Here is a 23,172-nt window from a genome sequence, read left to right as displayed (position 1 = left end):
ATAGATAGATAGATAGATAGATGATTGATAGATAGATAGATAGATAGATAGATAGATAGATAGATATGATAATGATATCTGATATCTAGATTTCTATATTGCAGGATATATCTTATTGATCCCATCTCTCTGGAGAACTCCAGCTGTTCTAATGATAAAATATTTACAGACATACAAATATAATGAAGATAAATAGGTATACTAAATTGAAAAGTTCAAAAAATAACATGTATGCCATGATTCCACACACTTTTAGAAATATATATATATATATATATATATATATATATATATATATATGCCAGGAGATAATGCTGATTTCTCAGAATGGCAATAGGTTGAGCAGGTTGAGCATCCAAGACCTGATAACAACTCCAGCTTTACCACCCATGAGGCACACTCTATCTGCCAAGTAACTCTAAGCCAGTTGTCCTCCTCACTTAAAGTATCAATGGGCAGTTAGTTAAATTAAGACAAGGTCTGTGAATGTTTGCCTCCGTGTACATTGAGGCTGTGTGACAGGGAAGGGCTAGGAGCAATAGTTCTAGCATAGTATGAAAAAAAGAGGTCTAAGGGAACTGTTAAACTGTTTATGATTTTGTCAGAGAAATATTTTTAACATCACTGTGAGTAAATATGTACCATAGCCAGCAACATTTCTTGTTTTATCTATGTATTTTAATTGACAAGTGCTAATTGTGTATATGATGGTGGAACCATGTGATGATTTGAATTATAGGCACATTGCAAAAGAAGTCAATTATGCTAAATAACATGCAACTAATATTTGATGAAAACATCAAAAGCCTGTTCTTCAAGAATGAGTATGTAGCATAGTAGAGCACTTGAATAGAGTGTCCAAGGCTTTGAGTTCAACCCATAGCACTAAAAACATGGTTAAAAATCCTATTCCTCAGCAATTTGACCTATATAACACATCCGTATTCAGTGTGGCTTCATGCAGCACAACAGATCCCCAGTAGTTATTCCTCTAGCTTACACTAGACTTTGGCCAACACCTTCCTTTCCCCATTCTCATCCCTGAGTCCTAGCTTCTCCTTTCCACTACATCACCCTACACTTTTGATTGACAGTCTCTTTCCTACACCCTCATCCCCCAACTCTAGCTTCCAGTTTCTATCACTTTTCTCTCTAATTCCATAATATTCCATTATACAGCTACACCAACCACATTTTCTTTATTTGTTCACCCATTCATGGAAGCTTAGGTTCTTCTATTTGTAAATAATACTGAAATGAACATGAGAATACAAATATAATTTTAGCATACGAATTTCAATCCCTGTGAATATTTACTCAAAAGTAGGATTTTTGGATCACATGTAATTTTACTTTTTTCATTTTTAAGAGAGTTCACTGACATACAATGTCTCAAAATAGCAAAGAAAATGGTTATTAAGAGAAATAACTATCAGTAGGCTTGAAGAAAACATGGACAAATCATATACCTAAAAAGGGGTTGATATTCAAGGTGTATATAAAATTAAGTTCAATAGCAAGAATACGGCCCACAAATCAGGCTGTTTGATAATGACAACAGTGTTTACTTCTGTAGAAAATTCCTCTCAGATTCCCCCAAATGAAGTGTCTTATTAAAGTCAAATCATGTACATTAGGGTAGGGCTACACGGAAGTAAGTAGTATGGCTCTGTCCCAGGAAGGCACCGTCCAGCAAAGGCTTAACTACATCTTTACCCTGTGGCATCTAAAATTGACTACATAAGAACTGAGCGATGCCTGGGGCTGACACAAAGCCTAAAGTCCAGTATACAGTGACTTACATAAGCTGGCATAAGCTAATACTCAACAAAACAACATGCCTGGCTAGACCTACATTGTGGCTGAGCAGTGCCATTGTCCCTGCAAAGGGAGCAGGCTTCTTTATTTCAAACCTTATTGAAAATGTTTCATTCTAATCTAGGTAATGCAGATATAGAAAAATGAATACAGGACCCTTTTGTATTGTGTATATTATAAAAATTTGGATCCCAAGCCCACTCATGCCAGGTCTTGAATGGAAAGGGTCTGTGGGTGCATCTCTCTCCTGTACTAGAGTTGTTATGGCATTTTACATGTTCACCCTAACATCAGCAGACTCTCGGACGTCCTGGAGGATCTTCAGAAGGGAATGATTTCCATGCTGCCTCCAACAGATTCACAACAGAGGACTTAACCCATTCCCTTGGAAACAGTACAGAGCTCTCATCCCAGGATTTGTCTATCCTTCTAAGGCTTGATGTCTAATGGGGCCATATAGCTGTTGATGGACTTCAGATTCTGACTAGTTGACCTGGAGTGAGACATGAGATGCATATTTCCTCAATGCTGCTGAGTGTTTTCAAGGCTGGTGACCACCAACCATTCTTTTGAGAGCAATGTAGTGGATATTTTCCTTCTGATGTGCTCATCCAAAGTCATGGAATGAATTTGGAAAGCACTCCCAGAAAATAAGAGGAAAACTAACCAGGGGTGAGAGTGGGCATTTGTTCTCTCATGGCTTGCCAGTTGCTGACATCACCCTGGTGACGCTTCTGCTCTCTGAAGGTGCCTACTTGGGAGGAGCACAGATCATATGCTCTATTTTTTTCCCAGATTAACCTCTGACTGGCTCTACATTGAGGATTGAAGTACATTAGAATAACTATCCCCAGTGCATTTAACCATTGCCAGATGTGCTCCATACGCTGGCTCATCCGTAGTTTTCTCAGCTTCCGAGATTCCAGATTAGAAGGATAAATTAGTGACTGAATCCAAATTGGAACATCCAAAGATGGAAAAGGAGAAAGAGTAGTTACCCAAGGCTGGGAAATTGCAACTTACCAATTATAAAATAGCTTCCAAATGTCAGTGTCAAGTCCAGGAGTCTTAGGAATAGGATGTTAAGTGAGCAGATAGAACAAAAACTCATCATGCAGTGTGGAACATGGAAGAAACTAAGACAGAACTGAAGATGGTCCATCCACAGCCACACCAGAGAAGTTGGGAATATTCTTTGAAACATTAACTTGTGATAGACCATCCCGTACTCTGAGTGGGGCACAACAACTGAGCAATTTGAAATACTTTGATTTCAAATGATTTATTTGAACATTATCTCTCTTCTGTGCAAAAAGAGACTTGAGCTTCCTAAGTTATGTTTTTAAAAGAAAAAGGAGAGAAGGAAAGAAAAATGTTGAATTTGTTCAAAAGTCTCAACTTTTAAGATGCGTTTGATTAAAATGCTCCTACAAATCTTAGTCACCAAAACATCTGTGCTGAAAACAATTTTGTTGGAAAAACGAATTTTGTCATCTGCACAGGAAGTCCTTGTGTAATGGGGAAAATATGCAGTGACAGACAACCAAGTCACTGTGTGCTCGTTCTAAACTCAAGGTCTGACATGCTGAAGTACTTGCACAAATGTACACCTCAATGTCCATTGCGTGGGTCAGCCTCTCATCACACAGGGACTAACAGCATGACCAACGCTGTTGCAAGAGTGTCTGAAAATATTACTCTAGAAAAGAAAAGGTTCTGGGGAATTTAGCTAACAAACAGTCAAACAAACCTTAACTTACCAGTTAAGGACTTTAACCAATTTAAGTACCTTCAAGAAAAGGAAGGAAACCAGGCTTAATTTCACAAATTTTGAAACAGTTTTTTTAAATTTGTGTTTTGAAAGAATCTTTTCTCATTGTACATACCAATCCCAGTTCTCTTTCCCCCCACTCCCTCACCTTCCTCCCCCCACCTCGCATTCACTCCTCAGAGAGGGTAAGGACCAAAGCCCTCCCCTACATCTAGACTGAGAAAGGTATCCTTCCAAAGAGAATGAGCTCCTAAAAGCCAGTTCAAGCACTATCAAGCACTAGGGATGAATACTGATCCCACTGCCAGTGGCCCCTCAGTCTGCCCCAGTCACACAACTGTCACCCACATACAGAGGGCCTAGTTTGGTCCTATGCAGGTTTTCTCACTGACAGTTGGGAGTCAGTGAGCTCCCACTAGCTCATGCCAACTGTTCCTGTGGGTTTCCCCATCATGGTCTTGGCCCCTTTGCTCATAGTGTTGCTTCTCCCTATAACTCTTTTAACACAAGTTGTTCTCTGAATTGCAGCAGAATATCTTCAAGATCACACTAGCCTGCCAATGCACTTTGAGATTTCTTTGTCACCATACAGAGGAGCTTGTAAAGAGCTATCAGTCCTAGTGACACTTTAGAGCTCCCTGACTTGCTTCAGCCCATCTCTAGGGCACGACACTGAGACACAGGAAAACATCACCTCACTTGTTGGTTGTTTTCCCGGGCTCTGACTGAGTGGTCAAGTCCTGGTGTAACTGGCAGAGAACTAGAAAGAAATGACCCTGTAGTCAGACACTTCCTAATGACGAATGACTTTGATGAGCATCCAGGTTGTACCTGGCAACTTCAATCAACTCCCACAGCTTAACCCCCTCAATGTCGGGACACACTACACCCCAACTGCTCACTGTCATTACCCAATGTCCACTAAAAAGTCACAAAACCAATCACATGCTCTCCACAAAGCTATTCAATTAACCTAATTTCAGTGCACAACCCTTGATATTATACCATTTGACATTGTTCTTTAATACAGCTAGGTTCTAATTTTTAATAGCCATTTTTATGGACAAATTTTATTTCCTGTAAATAAAATTTATTTTATTTTAATCCTGAATTTAATTTCAGAAAAAAATGAAATTTTAAGATATAAAATTGGTTATTTTGTTACAGATTCTCCTTAACTTACAACAGTTCAACTTAAGGGTTTTTAGTTCATGATAGGAATAATCTGCCTTCAGTAGGAACCATACCTTAATTTTGAACCATATTATTTTCCCAGCCCAGCAATATCCCCAATGGTGTTCTCTTGCTTGCCATGTTGAGAAGTAGCTGTGTACTATGACTTCCAGTCACCCAGTGGAGCACAGGACAAACAGCCAGTGTGAACCAGGCTGCTAAGCCATGGGGCTCAGCGAATTCAGTGTATTCAATGCATTTTATCTTAACAATATTTTCCACGTAGAATAGGTTCATCAGGACACAATCCATTATAAAGTTTGGAACATCTGCATGCAATATTGTTCACATACTGTTTGTGTTTGCATGTGAGTAATGTGTGTTATGTGTATACATGTGTATGTAATATGACTCATTCACTACTTTTGAGTATTGAAAATGCAATTTCAAACCATAATAATCAAACTAATATCACTTGAAAAAAGTACGGAGTAGCTAGTTTTTATTTTTAATTTTCTTGTTGGCATGCTTACTTATTACCAAAATAAGATACTCCCTTCCAAAGGATTAGCTAAAATAATTTGGACAGAGTGTGAAGTGATCTCTCTTCTGGTCTTCATTTTGTTTCTTCTTAGTAAAACATCTTAAACGCTTATGCCCATCACTGACTAGTCCTTGCCCATGTGTCCCCTTCTCCTCCACTGCCAAATGATAATGACAACAATCCTGCAAGACCATTTTGTGGACTGATGGCAGGGAGATAAAATCCAAATATTACATCTAATATAGCAAACACCCTCCACTTCAAGAAAAATCAAAAACCTGTTTTTAGAATAAGCCCACTGCTTTGCCTGGATTGGGTAGAACTGAGAACAATGAGCTTCTTTTCTTGGTAGGAATGCTGAAATGTATATCTCCCTGGTCACCTAGAATAACACATAAATATATAAATCAATAAAACTTTCAAAACTACATCGTTTGAGTTGGAAGCAAAGGAAATGACAGTGTTTTCCTGTTGAGTGCTCCTTCAGTCAGTGTTAAGGCTGATTACTTAATCTCAGAAAATTCACCAGCTAGAATGCTCTCCTCCACCGTGATCAGTTCTCTGGAGTGTGTGACTCTTTGTGCTATGCTCTTACACCTGCACCTTCATAGGTGGCCAATCACAGCTGAATCCCCAAACTTCACTTTGGAATGTTTTAGGCTCAAAAAGAAAGTGTTCAGATTTAATGGTTTTATGGCCCATCAAATCCTGTGTGGTAGCCTCTAATTGCATCCAGCAGCAGGGATTTCTTTTAAAATTTTTTTATTTTGACAGTTTAATAAGAATTTGCTAATATGCTGAGCATTCCTGGAAGGCATTAGACTGGGGTGACTTTCTCGATACATGAGGTCCCAGCACTCCCTCATGTGGCCTTTGTCTACATAGCACGCTAGAACTATAAGAACAAATGATTTTTCCCTTTTATTATTCCTCGGTTTAAAGCCAATAAATAAATAGGCTCAGGCAGCTCCATGGAAGATGGGGTAAAGTTTTAGGATATCACTATGCATATAATGAGAGAGCTTCCCTGGTAGTGACTTTAACATAGCAGCAGGCGTTTGAGAACTCAGACTTAGGTCTGAAGCGATGGCTCATCTATTTACAGCTGGGCTCACGACAATAAAAGACATGAGAAATGAGAGTGGTCTACCCATCTTGCAAGACAGAAACCAAATCTAACTCTGGCACCAATGTTATCAGCTAGGAAGATTTATGACCACGGTTCGCTAATGCATTCAACATGTGAAATACAGAGGTGATTTATTTTCTTCCCTGAAGAATAAGAAGGACAAAACCTTAAAAATGGGAGGGGGGGGTAAAAATCTCTTATTTATAGACATTTACAGCTCACTAAAAGGAACAATTTTCAGTTGTTAAGGTGTTAATGAAATAATGTTCTGCAGTAAATCTTTCAGTCACCGCAGATGGCCTGGCGGTGGTGGCTAAGAAAAGTTGGACTGTGGTGGCGCACGCCTGTAATCCCAGCACTCCAGAGGCAGCGGCAGTCAGATCTCTGTGAGTTCAAGGCCAGCCTCTTACAGAGCAAGTTCCAAGATAGCCAAAGCTACACAGAAAAACCTTGTCTGGAAAAATAAAACGAAAAGAATCCCAGCCACACCCCTCCACTTCATAACAGTTTTAGAAACTGTAGTTTCTGTTGATGTATAATTCAGGATTCCTTACTCATGCACTCAGACTTTCCTAATGGCTTTCATTTTCTTTGGTTTAGTTCTTCTCAAAATCAAAAAGGATAAAATGTGCTACAATTTTGATAAATATTCCTAGACTATTACTTTGGGCTTGCTTTAAGTCTCTTGCTGCAATTAATAATACTTGGAAAATATCAGTGGTTGACCAGGATACTATAGCCAGCATTGACTAACTGAATAATAACATTGAGCAAAATATTTAATGTCACCCAACCTGTTTCCAGATTAACAGAGTTAAAGATCAGTCCTTAGGGATTTGGATCAATGTATTTTATGATAGCATTAAAGACTAGATGAGGTAATAGATTTAAAAATCTGAAACACAATAATTGCTCAATAAGTGTTGGCTATCTTTTCACAAGACACTGAAGTACCACTTTATAAATCTCATAAATATTTACCAAATATTTATCTGTGTCTTCATCAAGATCCAAAGATAAATGTGCCTCCGCTTCCTGTTCTATATCCCAGGAGAGCAGTGTAAGAAAAGAAAGAAAATGCACACAAGAGCTCACTCCCTACCCAAGCTCTTCAACTGCTTGCCAGAAAACACACTAGAAGATATGGAATCCCAAGAAAATGTAGAAGGGTGGCTATATACTTTGGACTATATATCTTTGGTAGTTGGTGATAATTTAAATATAATCAAAAACATTTTTTAATGTGTAAAGATTATTTACTCTTCTTGGGGATTTTTCTGGATTTTTGTGCTCTGCTTTCATTGGTTTTGTTTCTTGGGTCTTATAGTCATGGTTGTTATTTTGTTCAGTGATTTAGCCCTAGCTGGTACTGACATACACCCCAGTTGGCCATCAACTCACTGCAAACCCTCCTCCCTGGACCTCCTGGGTGCAAGGTTGCAGGCATGTGCCACTATGCTGAGATGGCTTTGTTTTGTAGTTTTCTCAATGACATATTTTCCTTTATATTTTTGTTTAGCAGTAGAAATCTTTCCTTAAAGAATTTTCATTTTGAATACTGAACTTACAACCTAGCAGGCATACTCAGTGATGGCAATGTTGCCAAGGTCCTTCAGAACAGCCCCAGGCCCTTGGTACATAGCATACAAACTACTGTCCTTCCTTAGCAGCTTGCTTTATCAGTGAGGAACCAGTAATCCTAGAGAGTGAAAATGACCTGCCACAAGAAGCAAAACCAGTTAGTGGTGAATTTCCACATAAATCAGATGTCGCTGCTGAACAGCCCCGGGACAGTTGTAACCCACAAAAGTATTTGCTTTGGCCCATGAGCGCTGTTGCCCTAAATAGTGTTTTAGGGAGTTTTGATTTATTTGCCAACATATAAAAACAAGGAATTGTACATTTTTTTAAAGTGAGATTTCTTGCTTTTTTAAAGATTTTTGAAGATCTGGCCGTCTCTCCTCGCTCCCTGAGGAATAGTCAGCTAAAGCAAGGACGTGGCTGCCCCCTTTGGGATACAACAGGCAATCACACTGCCTTCACCACTGAGCATGGACTGTTGCTTAGTTACCTCCACTACTCTGGACATTATGCATCTCAAGCTTAGACTGTAAAGGTAGTTTTTGAGATCACCACATAAAGTGTAAGACAAAACTATTTAGTGCAAAAAAATGTGGCTTTCATTATGATAAGATAAAAATAGAGTGTGCCTTCCTGAAAGAGGTTATGCATGCAAGAGGAAGATTTGGGGACTCTGGGGCCCTGATGAGACAGTGAACTGAGTGGCACAGGCCAGCACTCTAAATGTTTCCAACTTTTAGTTCTTGACACCACACTACAACCCGTGGAATTCGATTATAAAGCTCTAACTTAAATCAATCACCTGGCTGTTCACTAACACGGAAAGGGCCACCCTGTACACATTGTCATTGTGTTTCAGAGTTAAAAAAATAAAATGTACAGCTCATTCTACAGCCATCGAGCAGTGGGAAGACACGGGATCTTATCCATGGGTCTAGATCGTGTCCGCTTGTGCCCACAGCGGTGAGAGGACAAGGCCAAAAAGGGCCTTTGAGTCAGATTCTGTGAAGAAATCTGGAAATACACAGGGAAAGTGAGACCATGGTGCCATGGCAATATCCAGAACTGTCGAGACGATGTCCTCATCTCTGAGGTCAGACCATTCCCTGCAGACATGAATGACCCTCATTTATTGTCATTGGCCAGACTGATAGGGACACTTTGTCCTCAGATTACAAATTAACCTCTGTCCTTTGAACTTGGCCCCAACTTCCTTTTTTGGCAAATAGGCTATGACCCTGGGAATATAAAATTTAAGGGCCAGATAATTAGGAAGGTGACAAAATTCTTCCATAACTTATAAAGATTTCACAAATTTCTCAAGGTTGATACTGTGATTCCCTAGATTTCAGAGAATAATCTACTAAACATGAATATTGCTCCATTCTTGCTTAAACTTTCCCGTGGCTATGGTTTACATTCCTCCAAAGCCAAGGAGCACAAGTCCTTGTAGCTGAGATGAGTCCCGAAGTGAGTTCGTGGAAGGAGGGAACGAGAGATTGGTGAAGATAGATAAAGAAGAGCGTGTTAACGAGCAGCAACTTCTACGGATTCCTGTGACTCAGTCTCAGTGAATGACAGTGTCAGAAAATGCTGTGAGTTCTGGATCACTGAGAGCCAGTTTCTGTTCATCAGTGGCCGTGCTCATAAGCTGAGAGAGCCAACCCACCCCCAAACCAGACTTTTGTGCGCAAACACAAAATACCAAGTTTAAGGTTATGAAAGAAAAAAAAAAAGGAATCCAAATAACTGGGTCACCTATGGCATCAGCTTAAGGGCCTCTCCTTTTCCTGCCAAAGAAACTCATTATCCCATACCCACATGCACAAACCACGGCCCAATTCACAGACCACGCCCAAACGCAGAAACCAAGCAACAGCCTTTGCTCTGAGTTGATGACCATTGACTTACAGGATTAATTCTAGTATTACCTAGAACAACCATCATAGATGCTCATGAGAACACAGATGGAAGCCTGAAGAATACTGAAGTCCTTGCAGGAGCTCCCAGGCATACATCTATGTTATAACCTGATGGAACCTTCATCGAAGATCTTGGATTCCTCAAGATAGTGTGTTAATCTTTTCCTTCTGTCTTTTCCACTTCATTGTGTACTGTGTTATTCCCTGTCCCGGAGCCCTGCTTTGCACATGCTGTCCCTAGAGCTGTAACAAAGGTTTCTGACGCTCTAACGCCTTCAGAACACCTTCAAAGCACCACACGGTAGTGAGGAGTAACTGTTCAAGAGACAAACTGCTGGCATCTGGACTGTTCCTGCCACTGATGAATAACGTGGCCTTGGGCAAGTGACTCATCTCCTACATGCCTCAGTTTCTCAAATGTAAAATAGGCTTAATAATAGAACTGTTTCTCTGGACTTTCTGAGGAGACGGTAACTTGACAGTTGTGGTATACTTAGACAAGTGCCTGGAAAGTAGTAATTCCTTGTTAAATAAATCTAAAAGGGCAAGAGTCTAATGGGCACTTAATATCAGTTCATGGTGAGTGTCAGGGGACATAATAGTCCAACGACTAGTCCTACCTGGGCTATAACCTTGCAGTTTCTAAATAAGCATTTTCATTTTATTCCAGCCCTTCCTTACCAGAATGATGGGCTTCAGAACCCCATGGAGCAAGTGAAGAGTACAGCCTGTCATTACAAGCTATGGAAACAGTTCTATTAAACTCTAGCTAGTTGTCCACCAAATGCAACAGTAATACCAATAAAGGGAAATATGTACAGCAGTTCCCTGGCCCCACAGTGACTCACCAGGAGAGCTCTGCCCCACTTGTCTACTTACTTCCCTCTGTCTCTGTCCTCTCACTCATTTTCGGTTTTATCTCCTCTTTTAAATCTATTTTTATTGCTTTCTTCTTGAACAATAATCCAAAGAATAAGGACAGACCAAAAGCCATAGAATATAAAGTAAACCCCTACTCAGCCACTTTAAGCAGCAATAGTAAGTTATAACAGGCATTGTCATTTCGAACACAATCTACTTAACATTGGTTCTGGCTACTAACAAAAGCATGAAATGCATGCCTTCTTATCATCTGCAATTGCTTTTTAAAGTGATTAAAGTATAGCAACAAGCATATCTATAATCCCAGTGCTCAGGAGGCTGAGACAGTAGGATCAGGCCAAGCTACACAGTGAATTCTTATCAACAAAAAGGAAGAAGGGGAAGGAGGAGGAGGAGAGAAGGAGAAGAAGAAAGAGAAGGAGGAGAAGAAGGAGAACAAGAAGAGGAAGAGGAAGAAAAAGAAAAGAAAAGAAAAGAGAGAAAGAAAGAAAGAAAGAAAGAAAGAAAGAAAGAAAGAAAGAAAGAAAGAAATGTATCATTTTCAAAGTTTAGTTTTGTTTTGTTTTTTGTTTTGCCATGCAAAGTTTTCTCCAACATCCTGCCAAATAAAAACTGAAATCAGGAAAATCCTTATACAAATCTTTTGTCTCAAAAAAAATTGCAGCATCCTGTAACATGAAGGCCTACTTGTTGGGGTTTCTGTCCTGCCCAGTTCCCATAACCGGTTAGCCCCAAAGAAAATCACACAGAGGTCTTCATAAGACTATAAACTGATTGGTCCATTAGCTCAGGCTTCTTATTAGCTCTTGTAGCTTATATTAACCCATTATTCTTATCTATGTTAGCCACATGGCTGTGGGAACTAGGCAGGACTGAGAGGAATAGGTTTCCTCCTTCCTAGAATTCTCTGTTCTCATCGCCCTGTCTCTACTTCCTGTCTGGTTGACCCGCCTATACTTCCTGCCTGGCCAATCAGCATTTATTTAAAACATGATTGACAGAATACAGACAATTCTCCTGCACCAGCATTCTATGGACTTTACTTCTTAAATATTCGATACAAAGCGCTAGATTATTTTTTAGGTCACTTTATTTCGTGGCTTCCCATCCATATTAGAAACTGCACATTTCTCCAGAATGCCAGTAGACATCTTAAAATAATAGCCTTACATCTAGAAAATAAAATATAGGCTAATGACTTGCACTCCTTCACATGTTACTGAATGGAATCTTTACACTCACCCACTATTTAGTCTCCATTTACTTAGTGTTATTTTCTTACTTTTGCCTTGGTATCATTTTATTCCTCAATAACTATCTGCATCAAGTGCCCTCTGCAGTTTCTTCTTTTCTCATCTATTTTCCAGTTCCTCAAAAATTATTCGCAGGATCCATTGAATATTTCCTTTTTATATTTATGGAAATTTTGGGGCACTCAAGTTTTAATCTACTATGGCCATCTCTTCACTTTTTTTTTATCCAGTTGCTTGAAGCTTCTTATCCCACCTTTAAATAGACCTGCACTACTACAGTCTTTGGGTCCAGTCTACATCTCCTCTACCCAATCCCATGCCCGGGGCTGTGTGTTTCTGGATTACCATAAACTCCTAGTAACACTCTGAAGCTACTCGCCTGCATGTGGCTCTAGCCTTAAGGACGCTGCCAGCTTCTGACCTATGCTTCCCTAGTGCTGGCTTTTTGTGTCAAAGCAAAATTTTAATGTTCTCAGCAGGATTCTGTGGGGGTCATTTTAAGGAAGAGGTAGATAGATCCAAGGATTCTTACTTCTCAGAATTGAAATGCTTTACACTGGTTTTGGGTTCACGCTTTTTTTTGGGGGGGGGGGGGGCTTTGTCTCTTGCCCTGCTTGGCATCAAAGATGTCAACAGCAATTCTTCACCGATGCTTCTGAGTTTCCAGAGCAGAATGTGCGGAGCTCTATGTACAGCCTTTCGCGTGTTCAGTGTTGCTAGGAAACTACGGAGTTCATCTATTAGCCATGGTGAGAGACTTTGCAGCCTGTTTGCGCCTTCCCGAGGCAGTGCAAAATGCTCTATGGGGAGTAGGATCCACCCATAAAATAGAATCAAGTCCCAATACCATGGAAGAAAACAGAACCAATCACTTCGTTGCATTTGTTCTATGCAAATCCTTTCAGTTTGGAATAACCCCACCTTGGGCAAGCTCCTTCTTAGATCTCCATTTTTGGAGAGCTTGGTATTACTGCTCATAAAACAACTAACATTTTCTCAGCACTACTCTGTATCAGACATTTGAATGCATAATGTTTGTGACACCCACAGCAACCCAGTGCCACAACAACTAGTTTGATCCCTGTTTTGCACTGATAAAAACCAAGAATAGAGAGAGCCACAAACTAGAAAGCTGATGGTAAAACCAAGGGTGTTTTGTTGTTGTTGTTGTTGTTTGTTTTGTTTTGTCTTATAAAAGCTTCCTCAGAAGGGTGTAAGAGGAGGGACACGCTTCTGGTCTCTTTCTGTCTCTGTGCTGAGGCCTCTTTTCCTACCTCTGACAGTGGCCAGCTCCCCATCCACATGAGCCATGCACTGCATGGCAGTCGCCCCGACACATATTGGCATGCTGACCCTCTGTCCTAAAACAGAAGTCGACAGGTCGATATCAGCAACATTCCGGAGCATCCGTGGATACAGCTTCCACCTAGAATTTAAATAATATGAACATTAACACACACACATACATACATATATATATATATATGTATATATATATATTCTAGACTTTCAAAAGTGTAACCAAAACTTTAACAAATTTTTAAATGAGAAAGTTATATTTTTTATTAAGCCAAATTCTTTTTATAAAGCTAAAGAAAACAGACAGTTTTAATGTTTGCTATCATAGAAAGCAAACAAGATACAATCACATGGTGTGTGCAGGCATTATATGTGCAGCATTCTTTCATCGTGTGTGTGTGAATGTTGTAATTTTAAAATATAAAAAATGAAAATGGCAGTGGATTCCCATGTCATTTTTACTAAAGTCTGACTGACACAGCAGGACTGTTGTGTGTTAGCACACAGCTATGAGAGCAATGCAAAACCACACGGTCACATAACAGCCAGGACAGCCACATCTACTCCAGTCAGTCATCCTTCAAATTCCCTTATTTCCTTTTGTAGTGAAACTTTTTCCCTACCTTAGGCCCCTGACAAACATTGGTCTGCATTTCCATCCTGATCCTTCTGCTTTTTAAGAATACCATTCACATAGCAGGCAAGCTTTTGAGTCTAGCAAGCTGTGTTTACTATCTGTCTGTGCTGCCCTGTGTTATCACCAGTTTGTACCATGGGACAGATGAATCCTATTTCACCTCATGGAGGGTGCATGTCCTAGGGGACATTTAGAGTACTTCCACTTTGTATTGATGCTAAGCCACTATGCACATCCACTTTCAGGCTCTTGGGTGAGTGTAATTTTAATTTTACTTTCCCCAGACCATTTTTAAGATGATACCCAAAGTCCTAGAGGCTACACTGGAACTTGTTCCTTCTGTAAGAGAGAGTAGCTCAAAACAACTGCTTTTAAAATTAAGACTATTTTCTTCAAAGTTCTTGAACTAAATGCTGTATCCCCTGAAGAATGATTGTAAAACAGGAGTTGACTCTTTTCATAATTTATTTTATTAGTTAAGTACTTTCCTCCGAATAGTTAATAGAAACTAATGTTTTTAAATTTGGGGAATTATTTTTCCCGTGATCCCTCTATGTTAGAACAGAAGTTACCATTAAGCCAACAATTTTAAAAAATCCATAAATCTTACCAGAAAATCAATTATCTCTCCTATCAGCAGAATGTGTATCTCCTACTTGTTTGTGTTGATTATTCTCCTCCCGAGGCAAACTAAGACAGATGATGATTATAGCAAATGTCTTATTTATACACATGTACAGGTCTAACCAACACTCCCAGTTAATTTTCTGGCCTGAACTCTACTTGTAATGAGATTGAGGTTGCTCTTGCAAACATAGTGAGGTGTGACTTCATATAGGAGAAATGAGGGGAAAGCCCTTCTTTGAAGACTTCCTCAAGATCGCTAACCTAACCTTCCTCACACAGCAGAAGTAAAGACACACCATCCATGAACAGCATAACAAAGCAAGTTTAGTGTGTGGTTCCTGTGCTGTTCCTTTGGACGTAATTGTCATTATTTTCTGTCACACCACAGGTTCTGTTCCTGGCAATCTTTTTCTCTCCATGGACACTTTCAGCATGATGCTTTAATCTCCATTTTGAAGTGGGAGAGGAAGAAACTATGAAAACAGTTCTTAATTACCAATCATCTCTAAGTGTGTTTTTAGTATGAAAGAGATTTTCATAGTGACTACTGACACATCAGCTTTGAAAAGCATTGATATTAATATTCACTCATGAATACACAGAAAACTGTGGGGCATCGGCTCTGTGTGTGTGTGTGTGTGTGTGTGTGTGTGTGTGTGTGTGTGTGTGTGTGTGTGTGCGTGCATGCCTGCACGTGCACATGTGGAAAAGGTGCCTTTTTTAATGTCACCATTTACAAACCAAAGCTTATTCTGCCCGGACGTAGCAGTTTTACACACATCCACTTGGTGGTGCAGTCACCTTAATAACAGCTTGCTCCCACTTTCCATAAATACATTTTCTGTTTCGAGATATTACAGAGACGCTTCAACCCCCACATTTCTCGGCAAAATTAAATAAAACCAGAGGAACAAGAAAGTGTACATCTTCTAAAGCCTCCTCTAGGTTTTGTTATTTTCCAAATAACAATAACTTTGCCAGAGAGTTTCAGTGGATTTTTGACACCCCCCCTCCAAAACTACCCCGAATTTAAATGGCTAACACCTCAACTGAACTTCTAACAATGTGTCTCCATAGCCTTATGCTGCTTCCACATGGCATCCCCTTTAGGAAGAGGATGTGCAGGTGGGGAGAGCAGCTGGACCACTTTTGAGCCTACACGTCACTCAAAACAAAGGCTTCTAACTGATCAAAACCTCAAGAGATACACACACTTCCTACGACATAGCTGCTCCCTGATAATATTCACAAATTGCGCAGCTCAGAAACCTTCCACTGAGTTATCACACCAACTAAGTACCCGGAATTGACTTTTCCGGAATTCTAAGATACCAGCACGTGGCATTCCAGTTTTTTCATCTTAACTTTGCTCTCTCTACAAATTTAAAGCAAATGACTGAAAACACTCCCTCCTCACTTATATACTGTATCAGCGGAGAGATGTTGGAACTGTTCTACTTATGTAACACTGAAAACGCCACTAGTGAGTTTGTGTTGGTTCTCAATGAAGTGAGGATGGTTCAAATGAGACCTCCCATTTGTCAGGGTCAATCGGGAGGCAGCAGGAAGGAAGCAGCTTCTACTTCCAATGTCACGATCCTGCCTATGGATCTATGGAGTTAGTTCCCATCAGTAGCACCTTCAGGAAAAACCACAGAGCCTGTGACTGGGCGAGGAAGCTCCTTTAGGTCAGTGTGTGAAAGAAATAGTGTAGAATACTTTTTCAAATTTGCCCCGATCTCGGGTCAGGCCATTCAAAATAAAGTGGCGGGCATTCTGACATTTGCCTTGGTCTTATATATTTGCAAGAGGAAATTACCTTCTTCTAGGTGGTTCTTGGTATTCATCCTTTCCTGGAGTTGTTTTGTTTGTTTGTTTTGTTTTCTGGTCATAATAATACTAGTCCTAAGTCATACAAGCCGTGTGACCCAAGTTTCCAGAAATCCAAAATGTGGTTGTCAGATGTGAGCGTTGATGGACAGTGCGGGTGAGGGGGGGGGGGCTGGGTGGATGCTCCCTCTTCAAGCTTGAGGGAAGGGGGTCAAACTTCACAAACCTTTGAAACACCCTGACCTTAGGTCACAATGTTATCTGACGGTTGCTTATTTGTAGCCTTTATTTGAAACAGAATGAGAAGCCTCAGGGTGACTCTCTTCCTGCCACCAACCCAATGCCATCAAAGTCAGCAGAAATTCTATTTTTATTCCCATGTGACCGGCTCAAGGGCACAAAGCAAGGGATTATGGGTCAGGCAGGGAGTCACAGAGCAAAGGAGGAACTGAGATGTTAGATTGGTGATCATGCCTAATATTTCTTGTAGTACAAATACAGAATGAGCTGCCTCTGAAGAAATTTGCTTAATACCTTTTTAAATTTTTTTAAAGAACAAAATAATTATCAAGCTTTATAAATAACATGGCACTGTGAACCCAGTTGCATTTTCTGTATCCTAGGGGTAAATTAGTGAAGACATAGGGTGCTATTTCTAATGGGAGTGCTATTGAAGTCACAGAAGCTAAACAGGCTCTTCTTGTTGCTTAAAACTTGGAAGTCACCATGTCCTCTATGCCACAGAAAGTTCTCAGAATTTCTCAGGTTGCTAAGGTAGTCTGTTTTTCTGTACCCCTTTGCTCCTTCTCTTGGCTGGCTGTTTGGGGCCACTCTACATCATTTCTGCCCACTAGCTTATGGAAGTTAAGTCCATGTGCAGCTACCTAAATGCAAGGTCCTGTTGGTAGGCACTTTCTATCAAGATCATTGTTAGGTCCTCAGCTCTACAACAGCCTTGTCTGAAAAACAGCTCACAGTATAAGTCAATCAATTGTCCCAGCATGTTGACACATTCCTGCAGCACTCAGGAAGCAGAGCTGGCAGGATGGCTGCAAGTCCCAAGCCAGCTGGGTGTGCATAGCCAGTTTGACATCACACAGGGCTATATTGTGGGATAATAAGTTAATAAGTTGGACCACATGATATAGGGTATCTCAAGGGGTAGAGAAGGCTGATAGAAATGAACCAGACGATCACCAGCAGAAATGCTGACACCAGCCCTGTATATCCAAGGGCCTGAAAAGTCTTTTGGCTATGAAAATCCAGTAGGGCTAAAGTGTTGTTTAAGGAGCACTCAGGCAAGCCATTTACCCAAAGAATACAGTGGCACCGTCCCAAGAAGGAATGTTCGAGAAGAGCAGCAAATGTTGACTACTAAAAACTGATTGTGGAAACTGCAGAACTATAAGCTCCTGCCCTGTCAACCACCTCCCCAGCCACAGCTTCCCTGGCATTTATAAGTTCAAAAAGGTTCCAGAGAAAGCTTGACCAAGGACTTCAGAGACGTCCCATCCTTCACTCTGTCACCACCAACCTGTGTGTAAAGCAGTTGCTGACATCAAGTTACCGCCTTCATCGAAAGGATTTAATTTCTCATAATTCGAAAACATGACGGTGATTTGGAGTGATTTCACTCCAGATCAAAGAAGAAATAAGAAAGAAGGCAGATGTTCTGTCTCTGGGTATTTTATGTCCCTTTCCATTTAATGAGTCATCGTAAGTGGGGAGTGCTAATACCTACTGCCATCACTAAGGACTAGAGTGGACGATGTAGGCCTAGGAAGGAGTGAGGTGTGGTAAAGAATCCCTCAGCTCCACGGTGGAGAAAGCAAAACAAAACAACAAAAATAACATTCACTTAGCCGGGCGGCGGTGGCGCACGCCTTTAATCCCAGCACTCGGGAGGCAGAGGCAGGCGGATCTCTCTGAGTTCGAGACCAGCCTGGTCTACAAGAGCTAGCTCCAGGTCAGGCTCTAAAGCCGCAGAGAAACCCTGTCTCGAAAAGCCAAAAAAAAAAAAAAAAAATAATAACATCCACTTAAACTTTTTCTTTACAATAAAACAAAAAGAAAGCATAAGCCATGACACCTACCATCTTGTATCTGAAATATGAAAGCCTGGGCAGATTAATTTGGGGAGAGAGATGAAGCATGTTAGAGGAGGCATGGGACAGCAAGGGTGAGCGATGAATGCTATGTAGACACTGGAATCTAAAGTGAGAGAGTATACAGCCATAATCAAAGTGGACGATCACAGAGAAGCCAGCGGGATAGGGACATCTGAGGCGGTAATACTATCTGGTTCAACTGGTTAGGGCGGCTATTGTGCACATCAAGCCATCTTCCCAGTCCATCCACACAAGCATTCCCTGTTACACTCTGATAAAAAGTAAATGGAGTCATCAGCATTTATGACAATTGGTATACATAGATAAATTGATTACTGTCCTTGTTCAAGTAAAGGTAGGACTCACTTTCGCCATCGATTCCTGGGCTGATAATTTTAAGACGTCAAGGTCTCTCACATGACAGAAATTTTCTACTTTTTATTAATTACAAATGCAGGCAATTTCACACCACTGTAACATAAAACTACATCTCATTCTGATGCAATATCTTTGTGTAATATTAAAATGCAATTTTAAATAACCAAGTTTCTTACCTAGAAAACGCTCTAATATTATCAGCCAAGGTCTCCTGATCGTTTGCCCCAGATTTGTAATAATCATATACTGATTTTTGAAGCACTGATCTGGCGTGCTCTTCATAATCATTGATGCAGACCAGCCGGGGCAACATTGCAGCAGGGTACAGCAACCTTAGATATTCTGGGGGTTTTTCATGGACTGTTTTCTATGCCCAGACAATTCCGTTATTTGTCAATTATTAATAGACTTTTGCCAAAGTTCATATTTAATTCTCTCTTGCTTACATCAAATGGGCAAACATTGTACGCCTAGACTTTGACATTTCTTTTGCTGACAAGCCACTAAACGTACCTAAACCTCACGGAGTTAGAGCTGAGGAGGAAGCAGGGATGAGTAGGAGCTGTCATATTGACACAACAGGGAAATAAATCAAAAGTTAAGGGACTGACCTGAAACCACCCTTGGTTCAGTCTACCTCAGGCTAGGTCTTCCAACAATGTATATCTTTGCTCTTTTACTTTGGTGCCCGCAGTAAGCTTCTTTCTCATTTTCCTGCTACACTTGTACAATGCACCTGCCATATGGAAATAATTCACACAAAAAGGTTATAGAGCAAATTAATTATTCAGTGAGTGCATAACTTCTGTACAATATAAATATGATCAGATCAGAACTATTTGGCTTCAATACAAAGCATATAGCTTATTCTCCAGTCTGTTTTGCTCTGGGAGTGACTGGGGCAGTGCCATTCTAAAAGGTTGTAGTCTCAATCTAAAATCCCTCCCTGCCCTGGGACAGCTGGGGAATATTCAGATGAGTGTCAGGGTCCAGAATATAGTTAGGATGGCAAGCCATCCTAATGAATGATGAATTCTGAATTCGCCCACATTTATTTTTCATACACTTATATACCCCAATCCAAAAGGGGGGAAGAAGGTAAAAGACTGATTTACTATGATACAAAGAACAAATAGAGCAATCCCCACCTCTTCAATACATAAAACATCAAGTAACTATACCCTGAGTTAAGTATTCTGAAATATAGGCAGGACATGCAGTGACCATACCTTAGGCCGAGCTTCCTGCAGGCAGTCACTCCCTGGATGGATCAAACCTCCTGTCATAATGTTGAAGGAGCAGGAATAGTCTGCACTCTCTGACCTTGGTCAAGGTGGAACAGATCCACATCCAGGGACCTGGCAGATGAGTTATACATGGCTGGGAAAGCAATGGAATTGACCTTAGCCAGACCTGAATTCTAACCTAGTAGGCTACACAGGCTACACTATGAGCAAATGTTCAACAGCTGAACTCCAAATGCCTAAACCTGTGAGCACTTTCTCTCTTGAACTTGGGGCCTTTATTTTCCAATCCAAGTGATGCAATAACTGTCATGGAATCAGTGCCCTATGAAAGGCCTGAGTGAAGAAGGGTAAAGGGGGTGTGGTTTCTCTCTCTTGTGAGATTATTCCTCGGCCTGTGTCCTCTGCTCCAGGTTGCAGGTGACCACAACCCGTGTTGACTGACAGGTTAATAGGCTCTATTCTGGCCTCACTTCCTGATCTCCTTAGCAGCTGGCTATCAGTGCTCTTTTAACAAAGCCCAAACTAAGAAAAATTAATGCAAAATTTATAGTGAGATGTAAAGGATGCATGAGCAGTGAAAATAAAGCTCACAGGGGTGTTTTTATGTGAAATGCACAGCACAGATTCATGTGTTGAATTCTTAATCCCCAGCTGATCGTATGTGAGGCTCTGGAAATTTTAGGAGGTGGTGTCTAAAATTTGGAAAAAATAAATCATGGAGGGAAGGTCATTGGTGGCATCTCGCATCTCTCACTTTCTTTTTATTTAATGTCTTCAGGGGGTAAGTTGCATGGACGGCAAGGGTGGAAGGTAAATACTACAAAGACACATTGAAATCTAAAGCCAAAGTGTAGACAGTCATAATCAAATCCATCTTCAACCAACAGACCTAGCATATCTAACAGAGTTTTCTGTGAAGCAGGATATTCTGAAGGTCCATCCTTCCTTTTCTTGACAGTGTTTGGCAGTCACTTGCTTTTGTGTCCTGCTTGTCTAATTAGGACAGGACACTGTCAGCGGTTGAGGCAGGGGCATGTTCTTGCCCAGCAGCTTCATTTTGTCACAAAGAAAGTAAATTCCATATTGAGTTTCTTCAATGCCCATTATGTTCTTTGAAGTATGTTGGTGCTGCCAGGAGAAGACATGTTTTATTGACATAAAAAAGAAGAACCTAGGTTATAAAAATATCTTAGAACATCTTAAATGCCATAGTCTGTAGATCTCTTAAGTGGGTTTTTTTTTTGTTTTGTTTTTTTTTTTTTTTTTTTTTTTTTTTTTTTTTTTTTGGTTTTTCGAGACAGGGTTTCCCTGTAGTTTCTAGAGCCTGTCCTGGAACTAGCTCTTGTAGACCAGGCTGGCCTTGAACTCAGAGATCCAATCCTCCTGCCTCTGCCTCCCAAGTGCTGGGATTAAAGGCGTGCGCCACCACCGCCCGGCTTCTCTTAAGTGTTTTAAGATGACCTATCTATCTTTACATTTACAATGATACATTTTAATGTATCTTTGTTTGATCTTGATAGCATACCTAATGTGACTACAAGATTGATTATACTAGGTGATTAACTACTAACCTATATATTTCCTTATTATCTTAAACAGTTGGTAGTAATAATTTTCAAGGACTAAAATAGTTTGCATTGAATTGTTAAATAAGCTGTATAGGTACAGTACCTTGAACAAAATGTTTTAATAAAATTAATCTCAAATTGTATTAATTCACAAAATTTGTACACAATATACAAAAGTCCAATCCAATGTAAAACCTTTAAAACTAGTAGTTGCCTTTTAAAATATACCATTTTATCTTATCATATATATATACCTATATTCTCCCTTTTTCCTTTTAAGAATAGATTCAATAATCTACCCTTTTATCCTATCATATCTATTTCTCCCTTTTTTTTCTTTTCAAAACAAGAACCTTGAATCTAATTTCATTTGTTTAGCTTTTTCCCTGACCATTACCAAAAATAACTTGTAACCAACCTTCTAAACAAAGACAAGCATCCATAATCCATAATGTGGGCATAGTTTTCTAGGCTACTTCCTGCTGATTGGGGGTGCTGAGAATCTTATGGGAACCCAAAGAAAATTTAGAATTATGGATAAGTCCTGACTGGAGTATTGTGTAAGGTTGGATCATCTCACCCAGCATCCTTGAAGCTGTTCTGGATGCAGAACTCAGAAGAAACTGCAACAGAGGTGCTCTGAAATGTGGGTCGTCAGGGCTGTAAGTTCCCACTGGAGATTTTTTACGGATTCTTCCTTGATCAAAACTTATTTTTCTTAACCCAGAATGAATCCACAGCCAAATGAAGCATGGGTGACAAATGAAGCATGATTAATAAAAACTCAGAACAGATATTGGGGTTCAACCTGAAGATCAGAAAAGCAAAGCAACCAGCCACTGGCTCTTACCTCGACTTCAGTCCAAAAATGTCCCGCCTCCAGGAATCTCAGAGCAAGACTGTGACTGAGATTCATCTCCTCCCATTTCATAATCTTCGGTAGTCCTGGGATTAATGGCTCCCACCACTACCACCTAGTTTCTATGGCAAGCTAGTGTGGCTAGTGGGATTAAAGGTGTGTGTCGTTGCTGCCTGGTCTGTAAGGCTGGCTAGTGTGGTGGTTTTACTTTTCTGGTTTTTAGGCAATAATCTTCATTTATTAAAATACAAATGAAATGCCACTAAATAATTCCAATTACATAAACATGAATCTCTAACGAGCAAGAAAGTAGATGAGCTTCCCTGGCTTCTAGAAGGTCATTGTTGTTCTTGACTCATCTAAATCCTTTTAAGTAGTTCTTTGCCTAGTTTTAGTCACTTTCTACACCCCCATGAGGATTACCATCCAATAATAACCTTCATATGGCCAGATTCTTTGGACATCTGTCTTAGCTTGTGCTTAACAAAGCTCCACTGAGTGAATGGCATTTAGGGTAGAATCAAAGTATTTTACACTGGGTAAAGA

General features: G+C 40.2%; 1 protein-coding gene across 22 annotated transcripts in view; it reads right to left on the bottom strand.

The window, feature by feature from the left end:
* Hao1 (hydroxyacid oxidase 1) overlaps positions 1-20,465 on the bottom strand; it is an 85,308-nt gene extending 64,843 nt beyond the window's left edge. For 12 of the 22 annotated variants that reach the window (XR_005285537.2, XR_005285540.2, XR_005285539.2 and 9 more), the window contains exons 1-2: positions 19,129-19,310; positions 13,348-13,499 (exon numbers count right to left, since the gene is read on the bottom strand). Coding sequence is in view for 9 of the 22 variants with exons in the window: in XM_038331819.2 (XP_038187747.1) it covers positions 13,348-13,499; positions 19,129-19,265 (289 nt within the window). In the remaining 13 variants the exon portion in view is untranslated. Of the gene's footprint in view, positions 1-13,347; positions 13,500-19,128; positions 19,314-19,563; positions 19,689-20,181 lie in introns of those variants that run through there. The other 10 variants (XR_005285535.2, XR_005285536.2, XM_038331815.2 and 7 more) reach the window with 5 other exon arrangements.
* Between the last annotated feature and the right edge of the window lie 2,707 nt (positions 20,466-23,172).

This window comes from Arvicola amphibius, chromosome 5 (genome assembly GCF_903992535.2).
Source record: "Arvicola amphibius chromosome 5, mArvAmp1.2, whole genome shotgun sequence".
Taxonomy (NCBI): domain Eukaryota; kingdom Metazoa; phylum Chordata; class Mammalia; order Rodentia; family Cricetidae; genus Arvicola; species Arvicola amphibius.
The sequence above is the reverse complement of the archived record's forward strand: the minus strand, read 5'-3'. Positions and strand labels throughout refer to the sequence as shown.